This window comes from Gorilla gorilla, chromosome 13 (genome assembly GCF_029281585.2).
Source record: "Gorilla gorilla gorilla isolate KB3781 chromosome 13, NHGRI_mGorGor1-v2.1_pri, whole genome shotgun sequence".
Classification (NCBI taxonomy): domain Eukaryota; kingdom Metazoa; phylum Chordata; class Mammalia; order Primates; family Hominidae; genus Gorilla; species Gorilla gorilla.
In genome coordinates, this window is record NC_073237.2 from 134417089 (window position 1) to 134442593 (window position 25505).

Sequence of the window (25505 nt, forward strand, 5' to 3'; positions counted from 1 at the left end):
TGAGGGGCAGGGAGGGGCCGAGGATGAAGTTTGGGATTGGGCCTGGCCACCTGGTTGGTGGCCTCGTCCTCCTGAACCTAGGGACAGGGAGCAGTTTGGGAGGACGAAGTGAGTCCTGCACTGGGTGTGTTTTTCTCTGCCTTCCCATGGGGCCCTCAGGGAGAGAAGTCCAGGGTAGTGGGCCTGAAACTCCAGAGAAAAGCTCTAACTTCACACCTAGGTGTGCAGCCCTCAGGGTTTAGAAAGTCAGTGGAGCCTTAAGTGTGGCTGCAGAGAGCCATGAATGTGAAGTCAGCGTCTGGAGCTGGCTCAGACCCCCTGCCTGGCCCCGCAGGTACTGGAGCTCCCTGCGGAACCTGGTGGTGTCCCTGCTGAACTCCATGAAGTCCATCATCAGCCTGCTCTTCTTGCTCTTCCTGTTCATTGTGGTCTTCGCCCTGCTGGGGATGCAGCTGTTTGGGGGACAGTAAGTGGGCCCGGGAGGGAGAGCTCAAGGCTGGGGGCTTGCAGGGAAGCAGAGCTCAGAGCAGACGGTGCTGCCCAGGCTGCCTCCACCCACCTTCCCACCAGGAAGGTCCTCAGAGGGGCCAGTGTGCAGCCATCTGCAGCCTGAAGCGAGCAGGTTGAGGCCATGCTGGAGCCTGCAGGCGCTGCCTCGCTGCTGACGGGACTGCCACTTCCCAAGCCTTCCTGTTTTCCTCAGGTTCAACTTCCAGGATGAGACTCCCACAACCAACTTCGACACCTTCCCTGCCGCCATCCTCACTGTCTTCCAGGTAAGGCCCCTGCTCTGCACATTTGCGGCCTGCCCGGCTCCCGTCTCCCCTGGGTGCTGGGAAGGCGGACTCTCCTGTCATTCCCTCCCTTGTTCCTCCACACGGCCCAGATCGCCGACTTTTCAGACACAGTGTTCCTCAAACGAGGGAAGCACAGGCAGTCAGCAACCTGCAGATCTCCAGGTCCGGGGGCCCCAGCCCCTACGGTGAAGGAAGCTGGATTCTGTGGCAGCACCGTAGGGAGCAAGTGTAGTTCCCGGGGGGCCCAGCTGGCCTTCAAGCCACCAGTTTATCTCTTAGCTCCTGAGACTTGCATGCACTTCTGTTTTTTATTCTCCGAGAACAAAAACAAAGCACTTCCTGAACTTCTCCCCCTACTATCTCAGATCCCAGTGACCCCCTCAGTTCTCGTCTGTATCTGGAAAACTACCCCCCTCAGCTCCTCGGGAAGTGGGGGCTGGGGGCCCACTTCTCTACGACGGAGACCTTGTTGGCTCATGCAGACTCTGCCCTCTTGGAGGGTTCCCTTTCGAGGACTTTCTTGGTTGGGTACTCTCCCCTTCCATAGGCTGTGGCCCCACAGTCCTGCCCATGACTAGCCTTACTGATGAGAGCATGCCTTGCATTCCTGTCCCATGAAACATACTTGGATGCCATGTCTGAGACTGAACAGGATGGCGGCTGTTGTCTTGCCTGTGATGCCTCTTAGGGAGGCCCAACAGGCTGCGTTTGCTGCAGGCCAGGGGCTTGGCTTGGCTCCCTCGCTCCTGGGGCTACTGATCCTACCCTTGGTCAGGGCTGGAGCCTACAACCTGTGTGAAGAGAGGGGCCCTTTCGGTCCCACTCTCTCAAAGGGAGGAAGTCTTACCAGCAGATCCTTCAGACCAAATTAGACGACTGGCTGAAAGGAGTTCTGTCCTAATTTGCACCACAGTCCTCCATTACTGTCCCCTTTCTCACATCTTCCCACTCACCCCCACCCTGCTGGGCTGGAGCCTATGCCCCGTCGGCTCCTAGTCGCTGCCAGGCAGAGCCAGCTCTTCTCCCAGAGGTGCATCTGCTCCAGGCCTGTCAGGGCCTTGCTGTTGTCATCCCTTCTTCCTCTCTGGTCTCATGTTTGAGTTGCTGCCTCTTCTCCTCTCCTCTTATTCCTCAAGTGTCAGCCTCCGACTGTCCTCCCTCTCTCTGACTTGAAAGCCTCGGCTGCTCACAGGCCAGTGACTTCCAGACTTTGGTCTCCCAGATGTTTTTGAGCTCTTAGTGGGTGACAGGACCTATGTCAGCCTCTGGGACAGAGGTGGGTGGTCTCCCAGCCGCACGACAGGGAGGTCACAGGCCTGGAGCTGCCCGTAGGGTCCTGAATGTCAGGCAAGGGAGACTGGGAGGAGTGCATTCCCAGCAAAGCAGCAAAAACGTGAGGAGTGTCTGGGGTGGTGACAAGGTGGCAGGTGTGGGATGGGAAACTCCAGGTGTGGGCGGGCCAGGCTGAGGCTTTGCCCTGTAGAAGCTGTTGCAGGGAGGGGCTCCATGCCAGGGGGGTGGCGCGGTCCATGACCACAGCCACGCTTTGCCATGTGTGTTGCAAGAAAAGACCTGAGTGTGATGAGGGAGAGAGGTTGAAGTTGGGAGGAAAGTGGGCTTTTCTGATCAGATGATGCTCTGATTCAGACATTACATGCCCCCTGCTCTGAACACAGCAATAAGATAAAAAAAATACACTTAGAAAATAAAAGGACCTAGACAAGTAAAAACAAAATCTCTGAGGAATAGAAATGGAACAGAACATACAGTGGTGAGAGACAGCAGAGACCCAGGCACCAGGACATGGCTTGAGATAGGCAGATGGGCTTGGGAGTCTGAGTCCCATGGCGGCAGAAGTGTGTAGGTGTGGCTCAGCCCCCTCTGAGCACTGGGGGAGGTACCTGGGCCCTTTGGAGGAGGCTGAGGAGGGGTAAAGGCTTGTTCTGCTGCAGAGACCAGGAAGGCTGCAGGGCAGGGCTGACTGGTGGCTAGGTCTGTAATTCCCACAGGTGAATCTGGACCAGGGTCCTGAGATCCCAGGGTGGGAGCCCCTGCTTCTGAATGGGGTTGGGAGTGGGGCAGGGAGGGCATGTGAGGAGGAAGAAAGCAGCTTCAGCTGTGCTCGTGGTGGAGCTGCAAACTGAGGGCTGGGAACAGCCAGCATCCCAGACAGTGCCAACAGCATCTACAGTCAGAAGGCGTAATCGCTCCCAAAGAAAAGGAAATAACAGAACAAACACAGATGACTTTAAACCGAATATGCCTAACATCCTCCAAGGGGTAAAGGGGGAACCAGTTAAAAGAACACAAAATTATGAAAAAAGGCACCTAAGAACAAAGAAAAGACCTAAATCAAATCCTAGAAATGAAATATACAGCTATTTACATTTTAGAAGTAGAGTGAACCGTATGCCAGATGTGATCAGAGAGAGTATGGGTGAGCTGGAGGATGTGGTGGGGCTGAGCCAGCTGGGCATGGAGGCTTCCTGGAGAGAAGGAAGTGAGGGTGGGCTGGAGTGGAGGCTCCCATGTGAGGTGCGAAAGAGAGGGTGGCCAGTGCCCCTTCCAAGTGAGTCCTGGAGAACATGTGCTCAGATGATCAAGCAGGATAAACAAATAATTCCGGACCTAGACAAACTGTGATCTCAAGAAAATCTTAAACGCTTCCCTAGAAAAATAGATTTTCTACAAAATAATGACAGATAGTCTGATGGCCAACGTCTTAGGAGCACAGATGCCAGAGGGTCGTGGAGAAGTAATGGAAACATTGGGGTACAGTCACTATTTGCCAAGAATTCTGAATCCAGACAGCTGTGGTTTAAGCGTGAGGGCAGAGCTAAAGACACTTTCAGACACAAATAGGAGTGAGTTACCACCACCCACCCAGATCATTTGAAAGCACGACAAAAGCTTATACATTTAGTAAAGTGGATGATTTAGAATAAAAAATACTAATGTATTTTTACCCAAGAAGAAATTAACTGAAGAGAAAACAGGAAATGGAACCATTTCAGAAATTGAATAATTAGGTCAGAATCAGATTAAGATGGCAGATAGGAGGAAGGACTAGCTTGCAGCTCCTGCTCGGACAGACAGAACAGCGTCTGGAGACTCACATCATGAACTTTTGCTCCAAGAACTACCACAGGCAAGTTCTCAGCCCTGGGCACTGGCTGCCTGGAAATAGACTCAGTGCTGTTGGGGGTGGGCACGGTAGGACTGAGACCAGCCTTTTGGACTGCGGGCTGCGTGGGAGTGGGGTGAGGCCTGTGACTGCTGGCTTTCTCCCACTTTCCTGGCGGACCTGTATGACTAATGGCCTTAATCCTCCTGGGAACATAACTCCATTGGACTGAGAACCACACCCCCATCCCCCACAGCAGCCACAGCAAGCCCCGCCCAAGCAGAGTCTGAGCTCAGACACCCTATTCCTGCCCCCACCTGGTGGTCTTTCTCTACCCACCCTGATGGCCGAAGACAAAGGTTATAATCTCCTGGGGGCTCTGTGGTCCTGCCCACCCCTGAGAAACCTGAATACTTAATTAGGCTACCTTAGGGCAAGTTTGCATCCTCTCTACAGGACCTCAGCTGATGCTCTCTTGAAAGCACCACCTCCTGGCTGGAGGCCAACCAATATAAAACCAGCACACTTAACAAAAATACAGCTGAGGACCCTGACAGAGTGCACTTCACTCCGCTGCTACCCCCACCAGAGCAGGTGCTGGAGGTCAACCAATATAAAACCAGCACACTCAACAAAAATACAGCCAAGGACCCTCACAGAGTCCATTTCACTCCCCTGCTACCCCCACCAGAGCAGGTGCTGGTATCCGCACCTGAAAGACCTGAAGATGGATCACATCACAGGACTCTTGACAGACACTCCCCAGTACCAGCCTGAAGCCCGGTAGCTCCACTGGGTGGGTAGACCTGCAAGAGCAAAAACAGTCATTGCAGTTTGGCTCTCAGGAAGCCCCATTCCTCGGGGCAGGGGGAGAACACCACATCAAGGGAGCACCCCCAAGATAAGAGTACAGCAGCCCTTGAGTCCCAGATCTTCCCTCTGGTTCCAAATGAGAAGGAACCAGGAAAACAATTCTGGTAATATGACAAAACAAGGTTCTTAAACACCCCCAGAAGATCACATCAGCTTACCAGCAATGGATCCAAACCAAGAGGAAATCTCTGAATTGCCAGAAAAAGAATTCTGAAGGTCAATTATTAAGCTAATCAAGGAAGTACCAGAGAAAGGTGAAATTCAACTTAAAGAAATAAAAAACATGATACAGGTTATGAAAGGAGAATTCTTCAGTGAAATAGCATAAAAAAATCACAGTTTCTGGAAATCAGGGACACACTTAGAGGAATGCAAAATGCACTGGAAAGTCTGAGCAATAGAATCGAACAAGCTGAAGAAGGAACTTCGGAGCTCAAAGAAAAAGCTTCTGAGTTAACCCTATCCGTCAGAGACAGAAGAATTTCAAAAAATGAGGCCTCCAAGAAGTATGGGAGTAAGTTAAGTGTCCAAACCTAAGAATAATTGGTGTTCCCGAGGAAGAAGAGAAATCTAAAAGTTAGCAAAACATATTTGAGGGAATAATTGAGGAAAACTTACCTAGCCTTGCTAGAGATCTAGACATCCAAATGCAAGAACTCAAAAAACACACCTGGGAAATTCATTGCAAAATTCATTGCAGAATAATTTATCACCTAGGCACATAGTCATCAGATTATCTAAAGTCAAGATGAAGGAAAAATCTTAAGAGCTATGAGGCAAAAATATCAGGTAACCTATAAAGGAAAACCTATCAGATTAACAGAAGATTTCTCAACAGAAACCCTACAAGCCAGAAGAGATTGATTAGGGTCCTATCTTTAGTCTCCTTAAACAAAACAATTATCAGCCAAGAATTTTGTGTCCAGTGAAACTAAGCCTCATAAATGAAGGAATGATAGTCTTTTACAGACAAACAAATGCTGAGAGAATTCGCCACTACCAAGCCAGCACTATAAGAACTGCTAAAAGGAGCTCTAAGTCTTGAAAAAAATCTTTGAAATACACCAAAATAGAACCTCCTTAAGACATAAATCCAACAGAACCTCTATAACAATAATAATGAAAAAAACAGCATGGTATTCAGGCAACAAATAGCACAATGAGTAGGATAGTATCTCACATCTCAATATTAATGTTGAATGTAAATGACCTAAATGCTCCACTTAAAAGATAGAGAATGGCAGAATGGATAAGAATTCACCAACCATGTTTCTGCTGTCTTCGGGAGACTCACCTAACACATAAGGACTTACATAAACTTAAAGGGGTGAAAAAATATTTCATGTGCAAATGGAGACTAAAAGCGAGCAGGAATAGCCATTCTTTCATCAGACAAAACAGACTTTAAAGCAACAGCACTTAAAAAAGACAAAGAGGGACATTATATAATGATAAAAAGCCTTGTCCAACAGGAAAATATCATAATCCTAAATATATATGCACCTAACACTGAAGCTCTGAAATTTATAAAACAATTACTACTAGACCTAAGAAATGATATAGACGGCAACACAGTAATAGCGGGGGACTTTGATTCTCCACTGACAGCACTAGACAGGTCATCAAGACAGAAAGTCAACAAAGAAGGAATGAACTTAAACTATACCCTACAACAAATGGACTTAACAGGTATTTACAGAGCATTCTACCCAACAACTGCAGAATATACATTCTATTCATCAGCACATGGAACATTCTCCAAGATGGACCATATGATCAGCCACAAAACAAGTCTCAGGAATTTTAAAAAATCTAAATTTGGAGCTTGCAGTGAGCCGAGATCCGGCCACTGCACTCCAGCCTGGGCGACAGAGCGAGACTCCGTCTCAAAAAAAAAAAAAAAAATCTAAATTATATCAAGTACTCTCTCAGACGATAGTGGAATAAAATTGGAAATCAACTCCAAAGGCACCCACAAAACCATGCAAATACAGGGAAATTAAACAACCTGCTCCTGAATGATTGTTGGGTTAACAATGAAATCAAGATGCAAATTTAAAAAAATCTTTGAACTGAATGATAATAGTGACACAACCTATCAAAACCTCTGGGATACAGCAAAGGCAGTGCTAAGAGGAAAGTTCATAGCCTCAAATGCCTACATCAGAAAGACTGAAAGAGCACAAATAGACAATCTAAAGTCCCATCTCACACAACTGAAGAAACAAGAACAATCCAAACCCAAACCCACCAGAAGAAGAGAAGTAACGAAAATCAGAGCGGAACTAAATGAAATTGAAACAAAAAAAATTAAAAAAGATAAATTGAACAAAAAGCTGGTTCTTTTTAGATAAATAAAAAGATAAATTTTTTTAGATAAATAAAATTTTTATTTTATCTATCTAGATAGACAAAATTTTTATTTTATCTATCTAGATAGACAAAATTTTTATTTTATCTATCTAGATAGACAAATTTTTATTTTATCTATCTAGACAAAATTTTTATTTCATCTATCTAGATAGACAAAATTTTTATTTTATCTATCTAGACAAAATTTTTATTTTATCTATCTAGACAAAATTTTTATTTTATCTATCTAGATAGACAAAATTTAAATTTTATCTATCTAGATAGACAAAATCTAAATTTTGTCTAGATAGATTAAATTTTTGTCTATCTAGATAGATTAAATTTTTATTTTATCTATCTAGATAGATAAAACTGATAGACCATTGGTGAGATTAACCAATAAAATAAGGGAGAAGATCCAAATATAAGCTCAATTAGAATTGAAATGGGAGATATTACTACTGATACCACAGAAATACAAAAGATTATTCGAAGCTACTATGAACACCTTTATTTATGCACATAAACTAGAAAACCTAGAGGAGATGGATAAATTCCTGAAAAGGTACAACCATCCTAGCTTAAATCAGGGAGAATTAGATACCCTGAACAGACCAGTAACGAGTAGCGAGATTGAAATGGTAATAAAAAAATTACGAACAAAATAAAGTCCAGGATCAGATGGATTCAGAGCAGAATTCTATCAGACATTCAAAGAAGAATTGGTACCAATCCTATCGACACTATTCCACAAGGTAGAGAAAGAGGGAATTCTCCCTAAATCATTCTATAAGCCAATATCACCCTAATACCAAAACCAGGGAAGGACATAACCAAGAAAGAAAACTACAGACCAATATCCCTGATGAACATAGATGCAGAAATCCTCAACAAAATACTAGCTAACTGAATCCAACAGCAAATTAAAAAGATAATCCACCGTGATCAAGTGGGTTTCATACCAGGGATGCAGGGATGGTTTAACATATGCAAGTCAATAAATGTGATAACACCAAATAAACAGAATTAAAAACCAAAATCACACGATCATCTCAATAGATGCAGAAAAAGCATTCAACAGAATCCAGCATCACTTTATGATTAAGTCCTCAGCAAAATCAGCATACACGAGACATACCTTAATGTAATAAAAGCCACCTGTGACAAACCCACAGCCAACATAATACTGAACCAGGAAAAGTTTGAAAGTATTCTCCCAAGAACTGGAATAAGACAAGGATGCCCACTGTCACCACTCTCTTCAGCATAGTACTGGAAGTCCTAACCAGAGCAATCAGACAAGAGAAAGAAAGAAAGGGCATCCAAATCGGTAAAGAGGAAGTCAAACTGTCACTGTTTGCCGATGATATGATTATTTATGTTGAAAACCCCAAAGACTTTTCCAAAAAGCTCCTAGAACTGATAAAAGAATTCAGCAAGGTTTCAGGATACAAAATAAATGTACACAAATCAGTAGCTCTTTTGCTCTTTTATACATTAACAGCGATCAAGCTGAGAATCATATAAAGAACTCAACCCCTTTTACAGTAGCTGCACAAAATAAAATAAATACTTAGGAATATACCTAACCAAGGAGGTGAAAGAGCTCTACAAGGGAAACGACAAAACACTGCTGAAAGAAATCATAGACAAAACAAACAAGTGGAAACACATCCCATGCTCATGTATGGGTAGAATCAATATTGTGAAAATGACCATACTGCCAAAAGCAATCTACAAATTCAATGCAATTCCCATCAAAATACCACTATCATTCTTCACAGAACTAGAAAAAACAATCCTAAAATTCAGATGGAACCAACAAAGAGCCTGCATAGCCAAAGCAAGACTAAGCAAAAAAGGCCAGGTGCAGTGGCTCTTGCCTGTAATCCCAGCACTTTGGAAGGCCAAGGCGGGCAGATTACCTGAGGTCAGGAGTTTGAGACCAGCCTGACCAACATGATGAAACCCCAACCCTACTTTAAAAAGTACACAAATTAGCCAGGTGTGGTGGCTTGCGCCTGTAATCCCAGCTACTTGGGAGGCTGAGGCAGAAGAATCACTTGAACTCAGGAGGTGAAAGTTGCAGTGAACCAAGATCGCGCCATCCATTGCACTCCAGTCTGGGTGACAAGAGTGAGACTCCATCTCAAAAAAAAAAAAAAAAAAAAAAAATCAGCAAAAAGAACAAAGCTGGAGGCATCACATTACCCAACTTCAAACTACGATATAAGGTCATAGTCACCAAAACAGCATGGTACTGGTATAAAAATAGGTACATGGACCAATGGAAAAGAATAGAGAACCCAGAAGTCAACCCAAATACTTACAGCCAACTGATCTTCGACAAAATAAACAAAAACATAAAGTGGGGAAAGGACACCCTATTCAACAAATGGTGCTGGGATAATTGGCAAGCCACAGGTAGGAGAATGAAACTGGATCCTCATCTCTCACCTTATACAAAAATCAACTCAAGATGGTCAAAGACTTAACCTAAGAGCTGAAACCATAACAATTATAAAGATAACATCAGAAAAAATCCTTCTAGACATTGGCTAGGCAAAGACTTCTTGACCAAGAACCCAAAAGCAAATGCAACAAAAACAAAGATAAATATATGAGACTTAATTAAACTAAAAAGCTTCTGCACAGCAAAAGAAATAATCAATAAACAGACATCCCACAAAGTGGGAGAAAATTTTCACAATCAATACATCTGACAAAGGACTAATATCCAGAATCTGCAAAGAACTCAAATCAGCAAGAAAAAAACAAACAATCTCATTAAAAAGAGGGCTAAGGACATGAATAGACAGTTCTCGAAAGAAGATGTACAAAAGCGTATGGAAAAATGCTTAACATCACTAACAATCAGGGGAATGCAAATAAAAACCACAGTGTGATACCACCTCACTCCTGCAAGAATGCCCATAATAAATGAAAAATAATAGATGTTGGTGTGGATGTGGTGAAAAGGGAACACTTTTACACTGTTAGTGAGAATGTGAATTAATACAACCACTATGGAAAACATTGTGGAGTTTCCTTAAAGAACTAAAAGTATATCTACCATTTGATCAGCAATCCCACTTCTAGATATCTACTCAGAGGAAAAGAAGTCATTATATGAAAAAGGACACTTGCACATGCATGTTTATAGCAGCACAATTTGGAATTGCAAAAATATGGAACCAACCCAGATGCCTATTGGTCAACGAGTGGATGAAGAAAATGTAGTGTATACCAGTATACTATAGAATACTACTCAGCCCTAAAAAGAGTGAAATAATGGCGTTTGCAACAACGTGGATGGAATCGGAGACTACTATTGTAAGTGAAGTAAGTCAGGAATGGAAACCCAAACATTGTGTGTTCTCACTCATAAGTGGGAGCTGAGTTATGAGGATGCAAAGGCATAAGAATGATACAATGGACTTTAGGGACTTGAGGGAAAGGGTGGGAGGGGGACGAGGAATAAAAAACTACAGCGTATGCTGCTTGGGTGATGGGTGCACCCAAATCTCAGAGATAATCACTAAAGAACTTAGTCACATAAGCAAACAACACCTGTTCTCCCAAAATCTATTGAAATAAAAAATAAATTTTAAAAAATTTAATAAATAAAAATCTCCTGCTCAAGTTACCAAGTTCAGATAGTATGATATGTGAATTCTGCTATTTAAGAAATTATTCCAATTTTATACAGACTCCTCCGCAGAATATAAAAAAGGATAGCTTGCCACTCATTGTATGAAACTAGAGTAGCCTTGATAATGAAAAAAACTAAACAAGGACACCATCAGAAAAGAAAAATACAGATCACTTCTGCAAATACAGATCACTTCTGCACACACAGAAGCAAAGCATCTGGGGGAAACCATCATTAATCAAATCTAGATATTCTTAAAAATTATTTTTATAATTGACTAGAACTTTTCCTAGAAATGCAAGACAATTCAACATTAGAAAACCTATGAATGTAATTTGTCACACTAACAGATTAAGGTGGATACAAACCCTGTATGATCAGAGAAAGCATTGGAACTGTAGCACAAGCACAGTCAGCCAGAGGTGAGAGGAGCGGAGATAAGACTGCAGAGTTGCCGATGGCTGAAACTGGATGGGCATGTAGGGCTCATTGTACTCCACTCTGTGTATGCTTCAAATGTCCGTGATATTTTTTTTTTAAGTAAGACCTAACACTCCTTCCAAATAAAAATGCTTAGCAGATTACAGTAGTATCAGGGGTCTTAGCACAGTAGAACAAGAAAAAATGAAATAAAAATTGTCGGGATTGACAAGAAAGAAAACTGTCATTATTTACAGATGAAATATTTATACACAGAAAACTCAAGTCCTGTCATTGCAGATAGTATTTACATAGAAAAACATGAAATTGGATTCCTACCTTGTACCAAGTGTGAAAATCAATTCTAGATAGATTAAAAGACAAATGATGTAGTATGAAAGGACAAAGGATAAAAACAAGTAACTCACAGGAGAAGAAACTATGATCAATTTTACTGCAGTCAGGGAAATGCAAACTAAACCCTCAATGAAACAACCATTTCCACCTGTCAGTTTAGCCAAAATTAAGAGATCTAACAATATTAAGATTTAGAGAAGAAGTGGAGAAATTAGTGTTTCTTTATGCTGTTGGTGGGTTGGTAGAACCACTCTGAAGGGTAATTCATTATATCCCATCCACTGGAATTGGCACGAGCAGTTCCTGCCAGGTATATGCCCTGGAAAGTTTTTTGCCCAAGTGCACAAGGAAACATGTAAAGCCATCCTAGCAGCATTATTTGTAATAACAAAAAACTGAAAATCACCTGCATGTTCACCATCAGGGAAATGGATAAGAGAAGTGTGATCTGTTTGTGCAGAAGGGAAAATGAGTGCCTTAGAACTAAATGTATTTATAGCGTATGATACTATTTAAGGATGAACAATGTGCAAAACAATGTCATATACTGTTTATGATATGGATGTAGTAAACGTATAAAAGCTTGCACAGGAATGATGAGCACCAAATTCAGGACACAGTTTTCCTGGTGGTGGGGTGGGGGTTGCTGGGAGGTGGGGAGAGGGAGAGGAATGAGACTGGGGAGTTCTGGCCACATTCTGATGTTTTATTTCTTAAGCTGGGTAGTGGGTACACAGAGGTTTGTTAAATTATTCATTGCATCTTTCGGAGTGTTTAAAATATTGTGTAATTGAAAAATAAAGGGATACGAAAAGATGAACTAACTAAACATTGACCAAAAGAAAGCCAGTGTAGGCCAGGCACGGTGGCTCATGCCTGTAATCCCAGCACTTTGGGAGGCCGAGGTGGGCAGATCACTTGAGGTCAGGCGTTCGAGACCAGCTGGCCTACGTGGTGAAACCCCATCTTTACTAAAAATACATAAAATTAGCTGGGTGTGCTGGTGCTGAGGTGGGAGAATCGCCTGAACCTAGGAGGCAGAGGTTGCAGTGAGCTGAGATCGCGCCACTGCACTCCAGCCTGGGCGACAGAGCGAGACTCCGTCTCAAAAAACAAAACAAAACAAAAGAAAGCTCATGTATTAATATCAGCCAAAATAGAGGTGAAGGTGAAAAGAGGATGGATGAGAATAAAGAGGCATATTACATGATGAAAAGAGGATACCTCCAGAAGGAACACACTGCAGGGCATGAACTTGCAGGACCTAACAACCTGGCCTCAGAACATTGACCAAAAACAGGCAGAATTACAAGGAGAAATAAAAACTTTACCATCTTATGAGAGATTTATAACATGTCTCTGTCAAACTGAAGGATGAAACTGACAAAAGATTAGAAAGGATCTAAAAACATGAACCAGTTGTCACATACAGAACTGTACCCAACAGATAGCGAATAGAATATTCATTATTTAGGGCACATGGAACATTTGCAGACTTTGACCGTTTATTAGGTCACTCAGGAAACTTCAACAAGTATTAATTACTGTCCAGCTGGGCGCAGTTCCTCACTCCTGTAATCCCAGCGCTTTGGGAGGCTGAAGTGGGCAGATCACCTGAGGTCAGGAATTCAAGACCAGCCTGGCGTGGTGAAACCAAAATGGCGAGACCCCTATCTACTAAAAATAGAAAATTTAGCCGGGTGTGGTGGTGGGTGCCTGTAATCCCAGCTACTCTGGAGGCCGGGGCAGGAGAATCACTTGAACCTGGGAGGTGGAGGTTGCAGTGAGCCAAGATCATGCTACTGTACTCCAGCTTGGGTGACAGAGCGAGACTCCAACTAAAAAAAAAATAAAAATAAAAAATGAATATTGCTGTCCTGCAGAGCACAACCTTGATATCATTTAGATAAGCAGGCACCGTTAATGAAAAGTCATTTAATATCTTTCCCATATTTGTAAGTTGAAGGTTTGGGAGTAAAGAGGAAATCAGAAATCATGATGGCCATTACAGAATATTTAGAACTGAACAGTATCAACGCTTGTAAGAGGAATCTGAAACAACACTTAAAGGAAAACTTATAATCTTAATGCAGTTATCAGGAAAAAAAAGGATAAAAAATAAACAAGTACTCTTAAAAAAAAAAAGCATCTTGCCCTATCACCCAGGCTGGAGTGCATTAGTGTAATCATGGCTCACTGCAGCCTCGAACTGGGTTCAAGTGGTCCTCCCACCTCAGTCTCCCAAGTAGCTGGGGCCATAGGCACACACCACCATGCCCAGCTAATTTCTATTTTTTGTAGAGACGTGGTCTCACAATGTTGCCCAGGCTGGTCTCAAACTCAGTGGACTCAAGCGATCCTCCCACCTCAGCCTCCCAAAGTGCTGGTAATGCAGGCATGAGCCGCAGAGCCTGGCTTAACAAGTACTTATATGAAAAATCTAGAAGAAGGAATAATAAACCAAAGAAAAATTGAAAGCAGATGATGCTAAGAGTAGACATTTGTTGTACAGATCACTGAAACACCAAGATAACAAGCATGTTCATGAAGTAGATAATTGTACAGCAACTGATCAAGGAAAAAAAGCACAAATAAAAAATGTAACCCAAAAGGGAGTCGTAACTATAGGAAAATGAGATTTTTTTTTTAATTCCAAAAGAATATTTTGGCAACTTTATGCCATTAGATTGGAAAGCGTAGATGAAACATGCTTTTTTTTTTTTTTTTTTTTTTTTGAGATGGAGTCTCGCTCTGTCGCCCAGGCTGGAATGCAGTGGTGCGATCTTGGCTCACTGCAAGCTCCGCCTCCCGGGTTCATGCCATTCTCCTGCCTCAGCCTCCCGACTGGCTGGGACTACAGGCGCCCACCACCACACCCGGCTAATTTTTTGTATTTTTAGTAGAGACAGGGTTTCACCGTGTTAACCAGGATGGTCTTGATCTCCTGACCTCATGATCAGCCCGCCTTGGCCTCCCAAAGTGCTGGGATTACAGACATGAGCCACCGTGCCTGGCCAAAACATGCATTTTTATAGGAAGATATTAAGTGGATTAAATTAGCTCAAGAAGAAATTTTGAAAACCTGGACATTTCATAACTATAAAAGAAATTTAACAGATAGTCAAAGTTCTCTTCCTATCTTTCTGCCTCCTGCCTGGGGCCCAGTCATTATAAGGCGAGTTTCACCAAGCCTTTCAAGAAGAAATAATAACTATTTGACTCAAACAATTTCAGAGAAGGGATGAAATCATTTCATGAGGCTAGTACAACCTTGACACCAAAGCCATGCAAGGACAGTTTAAGACAAAACACAGACCAGAACGCAAGCTGCATGGGGCAGGGTCTTTGTTTTATCCACTCACCATCCTAAGCACCTGAATATCGCCCAACACGGCAGGTACGCTAACGTCTCCCCAGTGAAAGCAGATTCATTCAAATCTCATGGCATAAAGCTGCCATAATATTCTTCTGTAATTAAAAAAATCTCTTTTTCCTATGTTGTGACCCCCCTTTCATGTTACAATTTTTATTTGTGCTTTTTTTTTCACTTGGTCAGTCTTGCTATACAATTATCTACTTCATGTGTCTCCTTAAAAATATGCTTTTTACAGTCTTGTTATTTTGGTGTTTTTTTATCTGCATCACAAATGTCTGCAAATAATCTAAAATCTATTAAAAAATCAAATCAGCTGCATATATTAAAAAAGAACCTAATAGCTAAACTGTGTTCATTCTAGTAATACAAGAAATACAAATAATACAAGAAATTGTCAGCATAATTCCTAATCTCTACAGGTTAAAAGAGAACATGTGTCATAGATGCAGAAAAGTGAAACATTGATAAAAATAAACTTTAATTCATGATAAAAAAAAAGTCATACTAAGAATTGACAGGAGCTTAAAAAAATCTGGTAAAGAGTATCTACAAAAACCCTACAACCAGGAAGGGTAATAGCTAATGGGTATGAGTTTCTTTTTTTGAAGGGATGAAAATGTTCTAAAATGGACTGTGATAATGGTGACACATATTTTTGAGTATACTAAAAACTATTGTATACACTTTAAATGGGCGAATTATATCCCAATAATGCTGTTATTTAAATAGCAAGGATCATAGATAATAGTGAAAGATTAGAAGTATTATTAAAAGGAAAATAAGGATGCCTACTATTCAAGCAGTCGAAGCTAATGTAGTAAGAAAAAAGAAAGAAGTAAAAAGACCGGAAAGGAATAGAAAAAAACTATTATTATTTGCAAATGTGATTATTTACTATAGAAAATCCCAGATAATATATTAGATATAATAAGAAAATTCATCAGTATTGCTGAACATAGGATAAATGTACAAAAATATAGCTTTTCTATATAATAAATAACATTATTCTATTAGAAAATTCAATTTAAAAGAAAGGTCTCATTCACAGTAGTAACAAAACTTCCAGGTACCCAGAAATAAATCTAACTAAAATTGTGCAAGACTTCTGTTGCAGTAATTGTGAAATGTCATTCAAGGCCTTAAGGAGCTGTATGTGTGCAGAGAGATGTTTATAAGTAGGAAGCCTTAAAATGGTGAAGGTGTCAGTTCTCCCCAATTTAATTTATGAATCAACGCAATCCTGATCCAAATTCCAATGGGACTGTTCTTGGAATTCAGCATATTGATTATATGGAAGAGTAAAAGTCCAAGAAAAGACAATTCAGGAAGAAGAAATTTGTCCTACCATATATCATGACTTTTTATAAAGCTATGGTAATGAAAATAGTGTGGTATATGTAAAAATGAAATATCAAAAGAACAGACCAGAGAACCCGGAAACATTCCAAACATATGTAGAAAGTTGGTTATATGAGAAAGATGTCATTGGAAATCAATGGAGGAAGGATGGACTATTCAAAAATTTGGGTCTGGGAAAATTGGCTTTCCGTATGAAAAAAATTGGATCATCATCTCCTTGCATGCACAAAACTTCAGTTGGATTAGAAACCTAAATGTAAAAAATCAAACTTGATTTAAAGATGATTTAAAGAGTAAGAGGCCAGGCATGGTGGCTCATGCCTATAATCCCAGTGCTTTGGGAGGCTGAGGTGGGAGTATCGCTTGAGGCTCTTAAGTTCAAGGTCAGCCTGGGCAACATAATGAAAGCCCATATCCAAAAAAAAAAAAAAAAAATAGCTGATGGTGCACCTCTGCAGTCCCAGCTACGTGGGAGACTGAGACAGGAGAATTACTTGAGGCCAGGAGTTTGAGGTTATAATGAGCTAGGATCATGCCACTGCAGCCTGGGCAACAGAGCAAGACCCAGTCTTTAGAAGAAAAGAAAGAAAAATATATATATTATGAAAATATCTTTATGATCTTGGATGGAGAGAAATTTCTTCTCTTCTCTTTTCTTTTTTCTTTTCTTTTCTTTTCTTTTTTGAAATGGAATCTAGCTCTGTTGCCCAGGCTGGAGTGCAGTGGTGCGATCTTGGTTCACTGTAACCTCCGCCTCAAATAGTACATATAAATCTACTTATTTGTGTAAACCATCACACAGCGATTTTTCTGCCTCAGCCTCACGAATAGCTGGGATTACAGGCACCTGCCACCATGCCCAGCTAATTTTTGTATTTTTAGTAGACAGGGTTTCACTGTGTTGGCCAGGCTGGTCTTGAACTCCTGACCTTGTGATCCGTCCACCTTGGCCTCCCAAAGTGCTGGGATTACAAACGTGAGCCACTGTGCCTGGCCCAAATTTCTTTTTTTTAATGGAGATGGGGTCTTGCGATTGTGCCACTGCGCTCCAGCCTTGGCAATAGAGCAAGACCCCATCTCCAAATTTCTTTTTTTTTTTAAATGGAGATGGGGTCTTGCTCTATTGCCAAGGCCGGAGTACAGTGGCATGATCATAGCTCACACAACTGGCTCAAGTGATCCTCCTGCCTCAGCCTTCTGAGTAGCTGGGACTACAGGTGCATACTACCACACCTAGCTCATTAAAAAATTTTTTTTGTAGACAGGGTCTCGCTATGTTGCCCAGGCTGGTCTCTATCTCCAAAGTGTTGGGATTACAGGTGTGAGCTACCACTCCTGGCCGTGTGTGTTTGTAGTGAAAATATCTTTATGACCTTGGATGGAGAGGAATTTCTTAAGATGCAAAAAGCAGAAAACATAAAGGAATAGACTGATAAGACTGATATTTAATTACATTAAACTTTTTTAATACACAAAAGCAAACAGGAGACTAAAGATATTTACAATAGATAATGCAAATAGAGTATTAGTATATACAAGAATACATAAGGAAGTCTCAAAAGTCAGTAAGAAAAATATGAGTCATCAGAAATAGGAGCTGGGGGGTTGAAAGGCAGGGCATAGAAGAGATCTAAGGGCCCCTGGGCAGGAGAAATGTTCAAACTCACTGGCTTGCCTTTTTTTTTTTTTGTAGAAATGGGGTCCCACTATGTCGCCCAGGCTGGTGTCGAACTCCTGGGGTCAAGTGATCCTCCCACCTTGGCCTCCCAAAGCGCTAGGACTACAGACGTGAGCCACCACGCCTGGCCGGTGCTTTTAAGCCCTTTCACGTTTATCAGATTGGGAACTCTCAAAGGGCGTGACAGTGCCATGGGTGGTGTGAGGATGTGATGAAGAACCATCCTCTGCGGCTGGCGGGAATATGATTTGGGATAACCATTTTGGAAACATCTAGTGAAGTCGGCGAAGGTGTGCATAGCCTACATATCTGGCAGCTTCAGTTCTAGAGAAACTTCACATGTGCACAAGGGGACACAGCAGCAAAAACCCAGAAGCCACTAAAAGTACCTGTGAGAAGGAAAATGGGTAAATGGAAGGAAAACTGTGTGATGGTTTACACAAATAAGTAGATTTATATGTATCAACATGGAGAGCCGGGTGCAGTGGCTCACCCCTGTAATCTCAGCACTGCAGGAGGCTGAGGGGGGCTGATTGCTTGAACCCAGGGGTTCAAGACCAGTCTGGGCAACATGGCAAAACCCCATCTCTACTAAAAAATACAAAAAATTAGCTGGGCATGGTGGCACCTGCCTGTGGACCCAGTTACTCAGGAGGCTGAGGTGTGAGGATTGATTGGGCCCAGAAAGCAGAGGTTGCAGTGAGCCAAGATCACACCACTGCACTCCAGCCTGGGAAACAGAACAAGACCCTGTCTCAAAAAAAAAAAAAAAAAAAAAAATGGAGAAACCTCAAAGCTGTATTGTTGAATGAAAACAGCAAGTTGAAGAATGGTGTGTAGTCTGGTACCTTCCTGTGCATGTTTAGCACATATGCAGTGTTCTGTTTATACATACGTGTATGTGTGTGATGTGTAGTGGAACCCTAAAGACTTGGATCCATTCATCCAACAAGGGACGACTATCCACAATATACAAGGAACTCAAACAACTCAACAGCAAAAAAAACAAATAATCACATTTAAAAGTGGGCAAAGGCTCTGAATAGACATTTCTCAAAAGAAGACATACAAATGGGCCAACGGATGTATGAAAAAATACTCAACATCACTAATCATCAGGCAAAGACAAATCCAAACCACAGTGAGGTATCGTCTCACCCATTTGGGATGGCCATTATCAAAGACAAAATTAACAAATGCTGGCAAGGATATAGAGAGAAGGGAACTCTCACACTGTTGATGGGAATGTAAATTAGTCCAGCCACTCGGGGAAACAGTATGGAGGCTCCTCAAGAGGAGCCATACCACAAAAATCCCACTGCTGGGTGTTTATCCAAAGGAAAGGAAGTTGGAACATGAAGTGCTGCCTGCCTCCTCATGCTCATGGCAGCACTATTCACAGTAGCAAAGATAAGGGATCAGCCTAAGTGCTTGCCAACAGATGAAAGGATACAGAAAATATGGTGTATATATAACAGAACACTATTCAGCCACAAAAAGAATGAAATCCTGTCATTTGCAGCAACATGGATGGAAGTGGATGTCATTAAGTTAAGTGAAATAAGCCAGGCACAGAAAGACAAACTTCACATGTTCTCACTCAGATGTGAGAGCAAAAAAGCTGATCTGGAGGTAGAGGTTAGAATGACGGCTACCAGAAGGTGGGAAGGCTGTAGGAAGAGGGGATGAGGAGAGGGTGGTTAAGGGGTACAAACACAGATAGAAGGAGCAAGTCCTAGTGTTTGACAGCATGGTAGGGTGACTATAACTAACAACAATATATTGTTTATTTCAAAATAATCAGAAGAAAAGGTTTGAGATGTTCCCAACACAATGCTAAATGTTTGAGGTGATGGATATGCCGAATACCCTATTTGATCATTGCACATTGTATGCATGTATCAAAATACCACAAGTACCCTAAAATATGTACAAATACTATGTATCGATAAAAAGAATTAAAAAACGGCAGGGTGTGGCGGCTCACGCCTGTAATCCCAGCACTTTGGGAGGCCGAGGTGGGCGGATCACGAGGTCAGGAGATGGAGACCATCCTGGCTAATGCGGTGAAACCCCGTCTCTACTAAAAATACAAACAATTAGCCGGGCGAGGTGGCGGGTGCCTGTAGTCCCAGCTACTTGGGAGGCTGAGGCAGGAGAATGGCATGAACCTGGGAGGCGGAGCTTGCAGTGAGCCGAGATCGCACCACTGCACTCCAGCCTGGATGACAGAGTAAGACTCCATGTCAAAAAAAAAAAAAAAAAAGAAAGAAATTTAAAAACACCCACAAATAAATAGAAAGTGAAAAAAGAAAAACGACTTGGATCTGTGTCAGATCCCTGGTTGGAGTTGGTCATGGGGAGGGGGACCATTGCACATGGGGCAAAATTTCCATTTTGGGTGGGGGACACATGAGTGTTTATTATTTTATTTTCTTGTATGTTTCCAAAAATTAAAGTAGAAAAGAGACATGGCTACTAGGACAAGGGTTGCATTTAGCCAGGCTGTGAGGCTGGACCCACCAAGTGGAGTGGCAGGAACTGAGAGCATAAGGCTCTGCTTCTGTTGGGTGGCCGTGTGCAGCCCAGCCCCCTGTGAACCTCGGCTTCCTTAACTGCAGTGACGTGGATGGCGCTGTTTCGTCTCTCCATGCCTGAGCTCACTGCTGCCCTCCTCGCCTCTGCCCACCTCCTTCTCCTGTTGGGAGCTCCCTTTTCATTTCTGGCTGAAAACCTAGAGTATGTTAGTCTTTTAAGACCCAGTTCTGCAGCCATGTCCTTCTGGAAGCTTTTCTGGAGGACCCTGGCATGCCCAGACCTTTGGAGACAGCATCATCTAAAGACCTGGATGTGCGTGTGTGGACATGGCAGTGCGCGTGGACGTGGCGGTGCACATGCACTCGTGTGGGTGGGGGTGCATGTGTGTGGGGAAGGCAGCCACGGGGGCTTGCCCTGTGTTCTCTCCATCCTGGCAGATCCTGACGGGAGAGGACTGGAATGCAGTGATGTATCACGGGATCGAATCGCAAGGCGGCGTCAGCAAAGGCATGTTCTCGTCCTTTTACTTCATTGTCCTGACACTGTTCGGAAACTGTATCCTTCTGTGGGGCTGGGGCAGAGGGTGGTCAGTGCTTGGCCCTTCTCTTCCCCATGGCCACCACATGGATCCCTCCAGGAGGACTAGGGGCCGTGGACGTGAGAGGTGCATTCCCAGAGTTGAGTGCAGATGGAGAACATTCTGCAGGTGGCCGGAGTGCAGGGGTCTGGAGGCTTTGGGGCTCAGCTTGAGGGAGCATGAGCTGCTGCGTGTGGGGGTATCCAGAGGTGGGGGTGGGTGCGGCCAGCAGCAGGCCCAGGACAGACTCTGAGCAGCAGTCAGGGAGCCTCACACTCTGGGCAGGTGGGTTTTTGTTTTCACTTTGATTTAATTGCATACTTAGGTTTTGGCACTGGGCTTTAAAAAGGAGCCCTTCCCCCTGCTGATACCATCCCCTTTGCAGAGAAATGTAAGGAAAGGTTTTCTGTGGAGGATGTCAGTTGGGCTGTTTCAGGACCTTGAGTCAGAGGGTGAGTCTGTGGGGTCAGAGCGAGCCCAGCCGCCGGTGGTGAGCTCTGCCTCAGCAAGGGGCCATGATAGGGACAGGGCTGGGGCCAAGGAAGATCTGGAGGGAGAACTACAGCGTTCGTGGTATAGGCAAGGGTGAGGGCTATGACAGGCAGTGTGAGTGGGTCCCCCTGTAGCTGGGGTGGGAAGTTCAGGCCTAGAAGTGTCTTTGGTTCTCAAACTCATCTGGGCATCACAGTCCCCTGAGGGATGGTAAGCCTGGATTCCAGCCCTAGCCCAGGGTGTCAGAGGCAGTGGGGCTGGGCTGGGGCCTGAGAATGTACATTCTCACAGGCTGCAGGGGGAGCCCGTGTTTCTCTTCTGGGGACCCCACTTTGAGAACTGCTGTGACAGAACACCCCGCAGGGCCCCGAGGAGCTGGAGACAATGTCTCACAGTCGACCTCCCGGCTCTGCTTCTCCCCCGACCTTCTCACACACGACGGCCACTCCACCCCGTCTGTCTGTCCTCGTCTCTGCCTCACTGGTGCCGGTGCCGTCAGTGCCCTTGCAAACTTCACCTTCTTTCCTGTCTCCATCTCCCTGGCTCCTCATTCCTCGCTCCACCTCTCCTAGAATGGCCCAGCAGGGGCTCCCTCTCTCAGTCTTGTTAGTCACGGGGTGGTCCTTAGGCTGCAGCTCAGGGCCTGGTCCCCAGAATGGGGGATCCAGCCTTCCTGGGAAGTTGAGTGTGAGCCTAGGAGGGGCTCCAGAGAGCCTGAGGGGGCAGTGTCTGCTTTGGAGATGGGTGGCCCTGGGGCTGGCACCGGAGGCACCAAAGAAAGGCAGCCCCGGTTGTCAGAGAGGGACGGAGGCCTCAGACAGGACAGCGGTGTCCAGAAGGAGGTGCCTCTGCCTCAAGACAGAGCAGTGGCCAGTGGTTCGCCACAGCTGAGTCTGACCCTGACACTGAGGCCAGGCATGCTGGCCACGAGCATCCCCCTCCCTGTCCACTCAGCGTTAGTCCTGCTGGATCCCAAGGGTCATGGCCCTTGGTCCTGCTTTCTGGGCATGGAAAGGCCTCTGAGGGTGTCAGTGGCTGTGGCTGGTGCCTGGAGGTGTCAGCCTGGCCTCAGTGTCCTGCCCTGTGGGCTCTGCTGGAGCTCTGCGTGGACTCACCTGTGAGGCTCTGGCCTGGGGTATGCGCTCACTTGACCCCCAGGGAGGGGGCACCTGTCCAGCCAGAGAGGGACCTGACCTGCCAGGGTCACTGCTGTTGGCCTCATACAGAGCCAGCTGCTACTCGGCCTGGCAGAGGCCAGTACCACAGGGAGAGTGGCTGTAGCCTGGGCAGGGGTGAGTCGCAGGCCTGTGATGAAACGGGCTGGATCACGTGGTGTGCAAGGTTCTAACGGGGGCAGCTTCCTCTCCCCACAGATGCCGTGGTGCATTTGGCAGCTTCTGAGTCACTTTTGGTTGTCAGCACTGATGGGGAGGGGCTGATGGCCTCAAGTGGACGGAGACCAAGGGTGCTGCCTGCCATCCCATAGAGGACTGCCCAGCCCCAAATGCCAGCAGGGCCTGGGCTGAGAAACCTGGAGTCATAAAATGGCCAGGAGGGCACCCCCAATGGCCAGGGTCTGGAAGGGCAGACCCAAGTCACAGTCGGGGTCCTGACTATGTTTGGGGTGGTTCTGGGAAACTGTGCAGGGGCAGGGAGGTGAGCGTTCAGGAAAAGGCAGCTTCCAGTGATGGGTGAAGAGTTCCTTTTGCAAAGAAAAACACCGTGACGGGACAAGGACCTGGTCCCGCGAGCTTTGAGGAGGAGGCCGCACACCCCAGGTGGTGCCTGTGCCAGTACCTGTGGCAGGTGCTTCCCTTTGGGCCTTGGTTTCTTCATTTCTAAAAGGTGGGGCAGCACCTCACACTGGGTCCTGGTAGGTCAGTTGAGGCAAGGTGCAGTCCCAGGAACCAGATCATGCCATCTGCCGTCTCCACGGCCTGACGTGAGTCCTGCAATCTAGAGGGGGGTGCCGCAAAGAAGAGGCCCCAGGACACCATGCGGGAAAAGGAAATGGAAAGGAGGGGAAGGTAGCACTAGGCAGCATCTGTGGGCCTAGGACTTGGGGCCCAGCATGTGCTGGCCACAGGTGGGTTTGCAAGCTCGTGGTTTGTCTGAGGTGGTCTCTGCTCACAGGACCCAGAAGGCAGTGGAGCCCCACCTGGAGCCTGTGGAGTAGGAGCTGTTTGTGGGGAGGCTTCTTGTGCTGGCCGGGGCTTGGGGAGTTGGGAGCACAGCAGGCAGACCATGGGCCCTCGTTAGGAGGCAGAGGCAGATGGCTCCAGCACAGCCTCTGAGCTTCGCTCCTGCACAGTCAGCCCGAAAGAGCTGGGTTGGGGGAAGAGGCTCAGGTGGGCATTAGGGGAGGCTGGGTGATGGGAGGCTGAGCAAAGGAGGGATTGGCAGAGAGGCTGGAGGTGAGGACGGAGCAGGGGGCTGGAGGGCCTAGTGGCTGGGCTGGAGTGTGTCTGGGGATGGGGCCTGGGGGAGCTGGTAGGTGCCAAGGGAAGGAGGCTGGAGGCTGGTTGGGATCTGGGGAGATGGGGGAAGCTGCAGTGTGACTGGGGCCATGTGGGGCAGAGGTTCCCTTCCTCAGCTGGACCCAACCAGACACTCTGCTGAATGTCTTTCTGGCCATCGCTGTGGACAACCTGGCCAACGCCCAAGAGCTGACCAAGGTAGGTGGCGACAGGGAGGGACCGGTGTCAGCCCACGTCACTTGAATGTGGCCGCAGCCAGGAGGAGTCTGGGTCCTGGGTTAGGGCCTCGTGTCCAGGAGCGTTGCCTTGGGTCCTGGCGGGCAGAGGCTGGTTTGTCACTCAGGGGCTGGAGGCTGGAGCTGAGGATGCAGGGAGAGCCAGAGCCCTGAAGGCAGATGGACAGGCAGGCTCTCAGAGAAGCCAGCACCGGGAAGAATGGCCTGAACGGCAGGGTGTGCTGGGAGCAGGAGGGGCCTGAGCAGGAAGAGCAGCTGGTGGCCCTATCCCAGCACAGCTGCGCCACAGTGGGACAGCTGCTGCTTCAGGCAGTGCCCAGCGGGTGCCATTTTAATATTCGTCTCATCCCTGAGCCTGGTGGGGGATGCAATTGTACATGTCTCCCTCTGTGATATCCCTCCGGATGACACAGTCCCCTCCTGGTCATGCTCTCCCCAGCCCTGGACACTTGTAGTGTGGCCACCTGCCATCTCAGTCGCAGGCTTGTGTGTTGACTCAAGCCCTAGCTCCTAGTAGAGGTGGTGCTGCCTTCTGGTTTGGTGTGAACCACGCTGCAAACGTCCCACGTGCATGCTCTGCACGTCAGCATGTACCTGTGTGTCACCATGTATGTGTCACTGTGTGCCCTTTTCTGCCTGTGCACCATCCCTGGACAGGTGTCTGCATGCACCTGTGCATGTCTAGGGGTCTGACACAGTTCTGTCACTCCAGTCCAGTGTCTCTCCATGCCTTCCCTGTTCCGGGGCTGAGAGAGGCAGGTTCAGGATTTCTGTCCATGGGCAGCAGAGATGCAGGTGTGCCACAGAGCTTCTCCAAGAGTGAGTGCTGTGCAGGTGCCCCTGCTCCCCCCAACCCAGCTCTCCAGGAGGGGGGTGTGGTCCCTGCGGTGTGCCAGCTGCAGCCTGAGCCTCCCTTTGCTTCTCCTCAGCCTTCTTACTCCCACGCCTCCAGACCTGGGCCATGGCCATGCCTATGCCTAGGGGCCTGGATTCCTCCCTGGCGCTCTGGTTTCTGGCTTCTCTCTGTTCCTGTCTTCAGCTGGGCCGCTTGGGTTGGGGGAGCCCAAGCCCCCACAGAGCTCTCCTTGGTGCCGGGGTTGCCTTGGAGCCCGGGGCCCTTGCTGTCCTGGGTGGGCTGCACTGGAGCGCTGGGGCCCCACTGTCTCTTTAAGTTCTGTCATGAAGGAAGATGCGTGG

At 45.8% G+C, this 25505-nt stretch overlaps 1 protein-coding gene across 11 annotated transcripts in view; it reads left to right on the forward strand.

Moving 5' to 3' along the window:
* CACNA1B (calcium voltage-gated channel subunit alpha1 B) overlaps positions 1-25505 on the forward strand; it is a 248526-nt gene that overhangs the window by 107120 nt on the left and 115901 nt on the right. For all 11 annotated transcript variants that reach the window (XR_008668315.2, XM_055350334.2, XM_055350333.2 and 8 more), the window contains 4 exons: positions 335-466; positions 704-776; positions 20964-21081; positions 24203-24270. Coding sequence is in view for 10 of the 11 variants with exons in the window: in XM_055350334.2 (XP_055206309.2) it covers positions 335-466; positions 704-776; positions 20964-21081; positions 24203-24270 (391 nt within the window). In the remaining variant the exon portion in view is untranslated. The remainder of the gene's footprint in view (positions 1-334; positions 467-703; positions 777-20963; positions 21082-24202; positions 24271-25505) is intronic.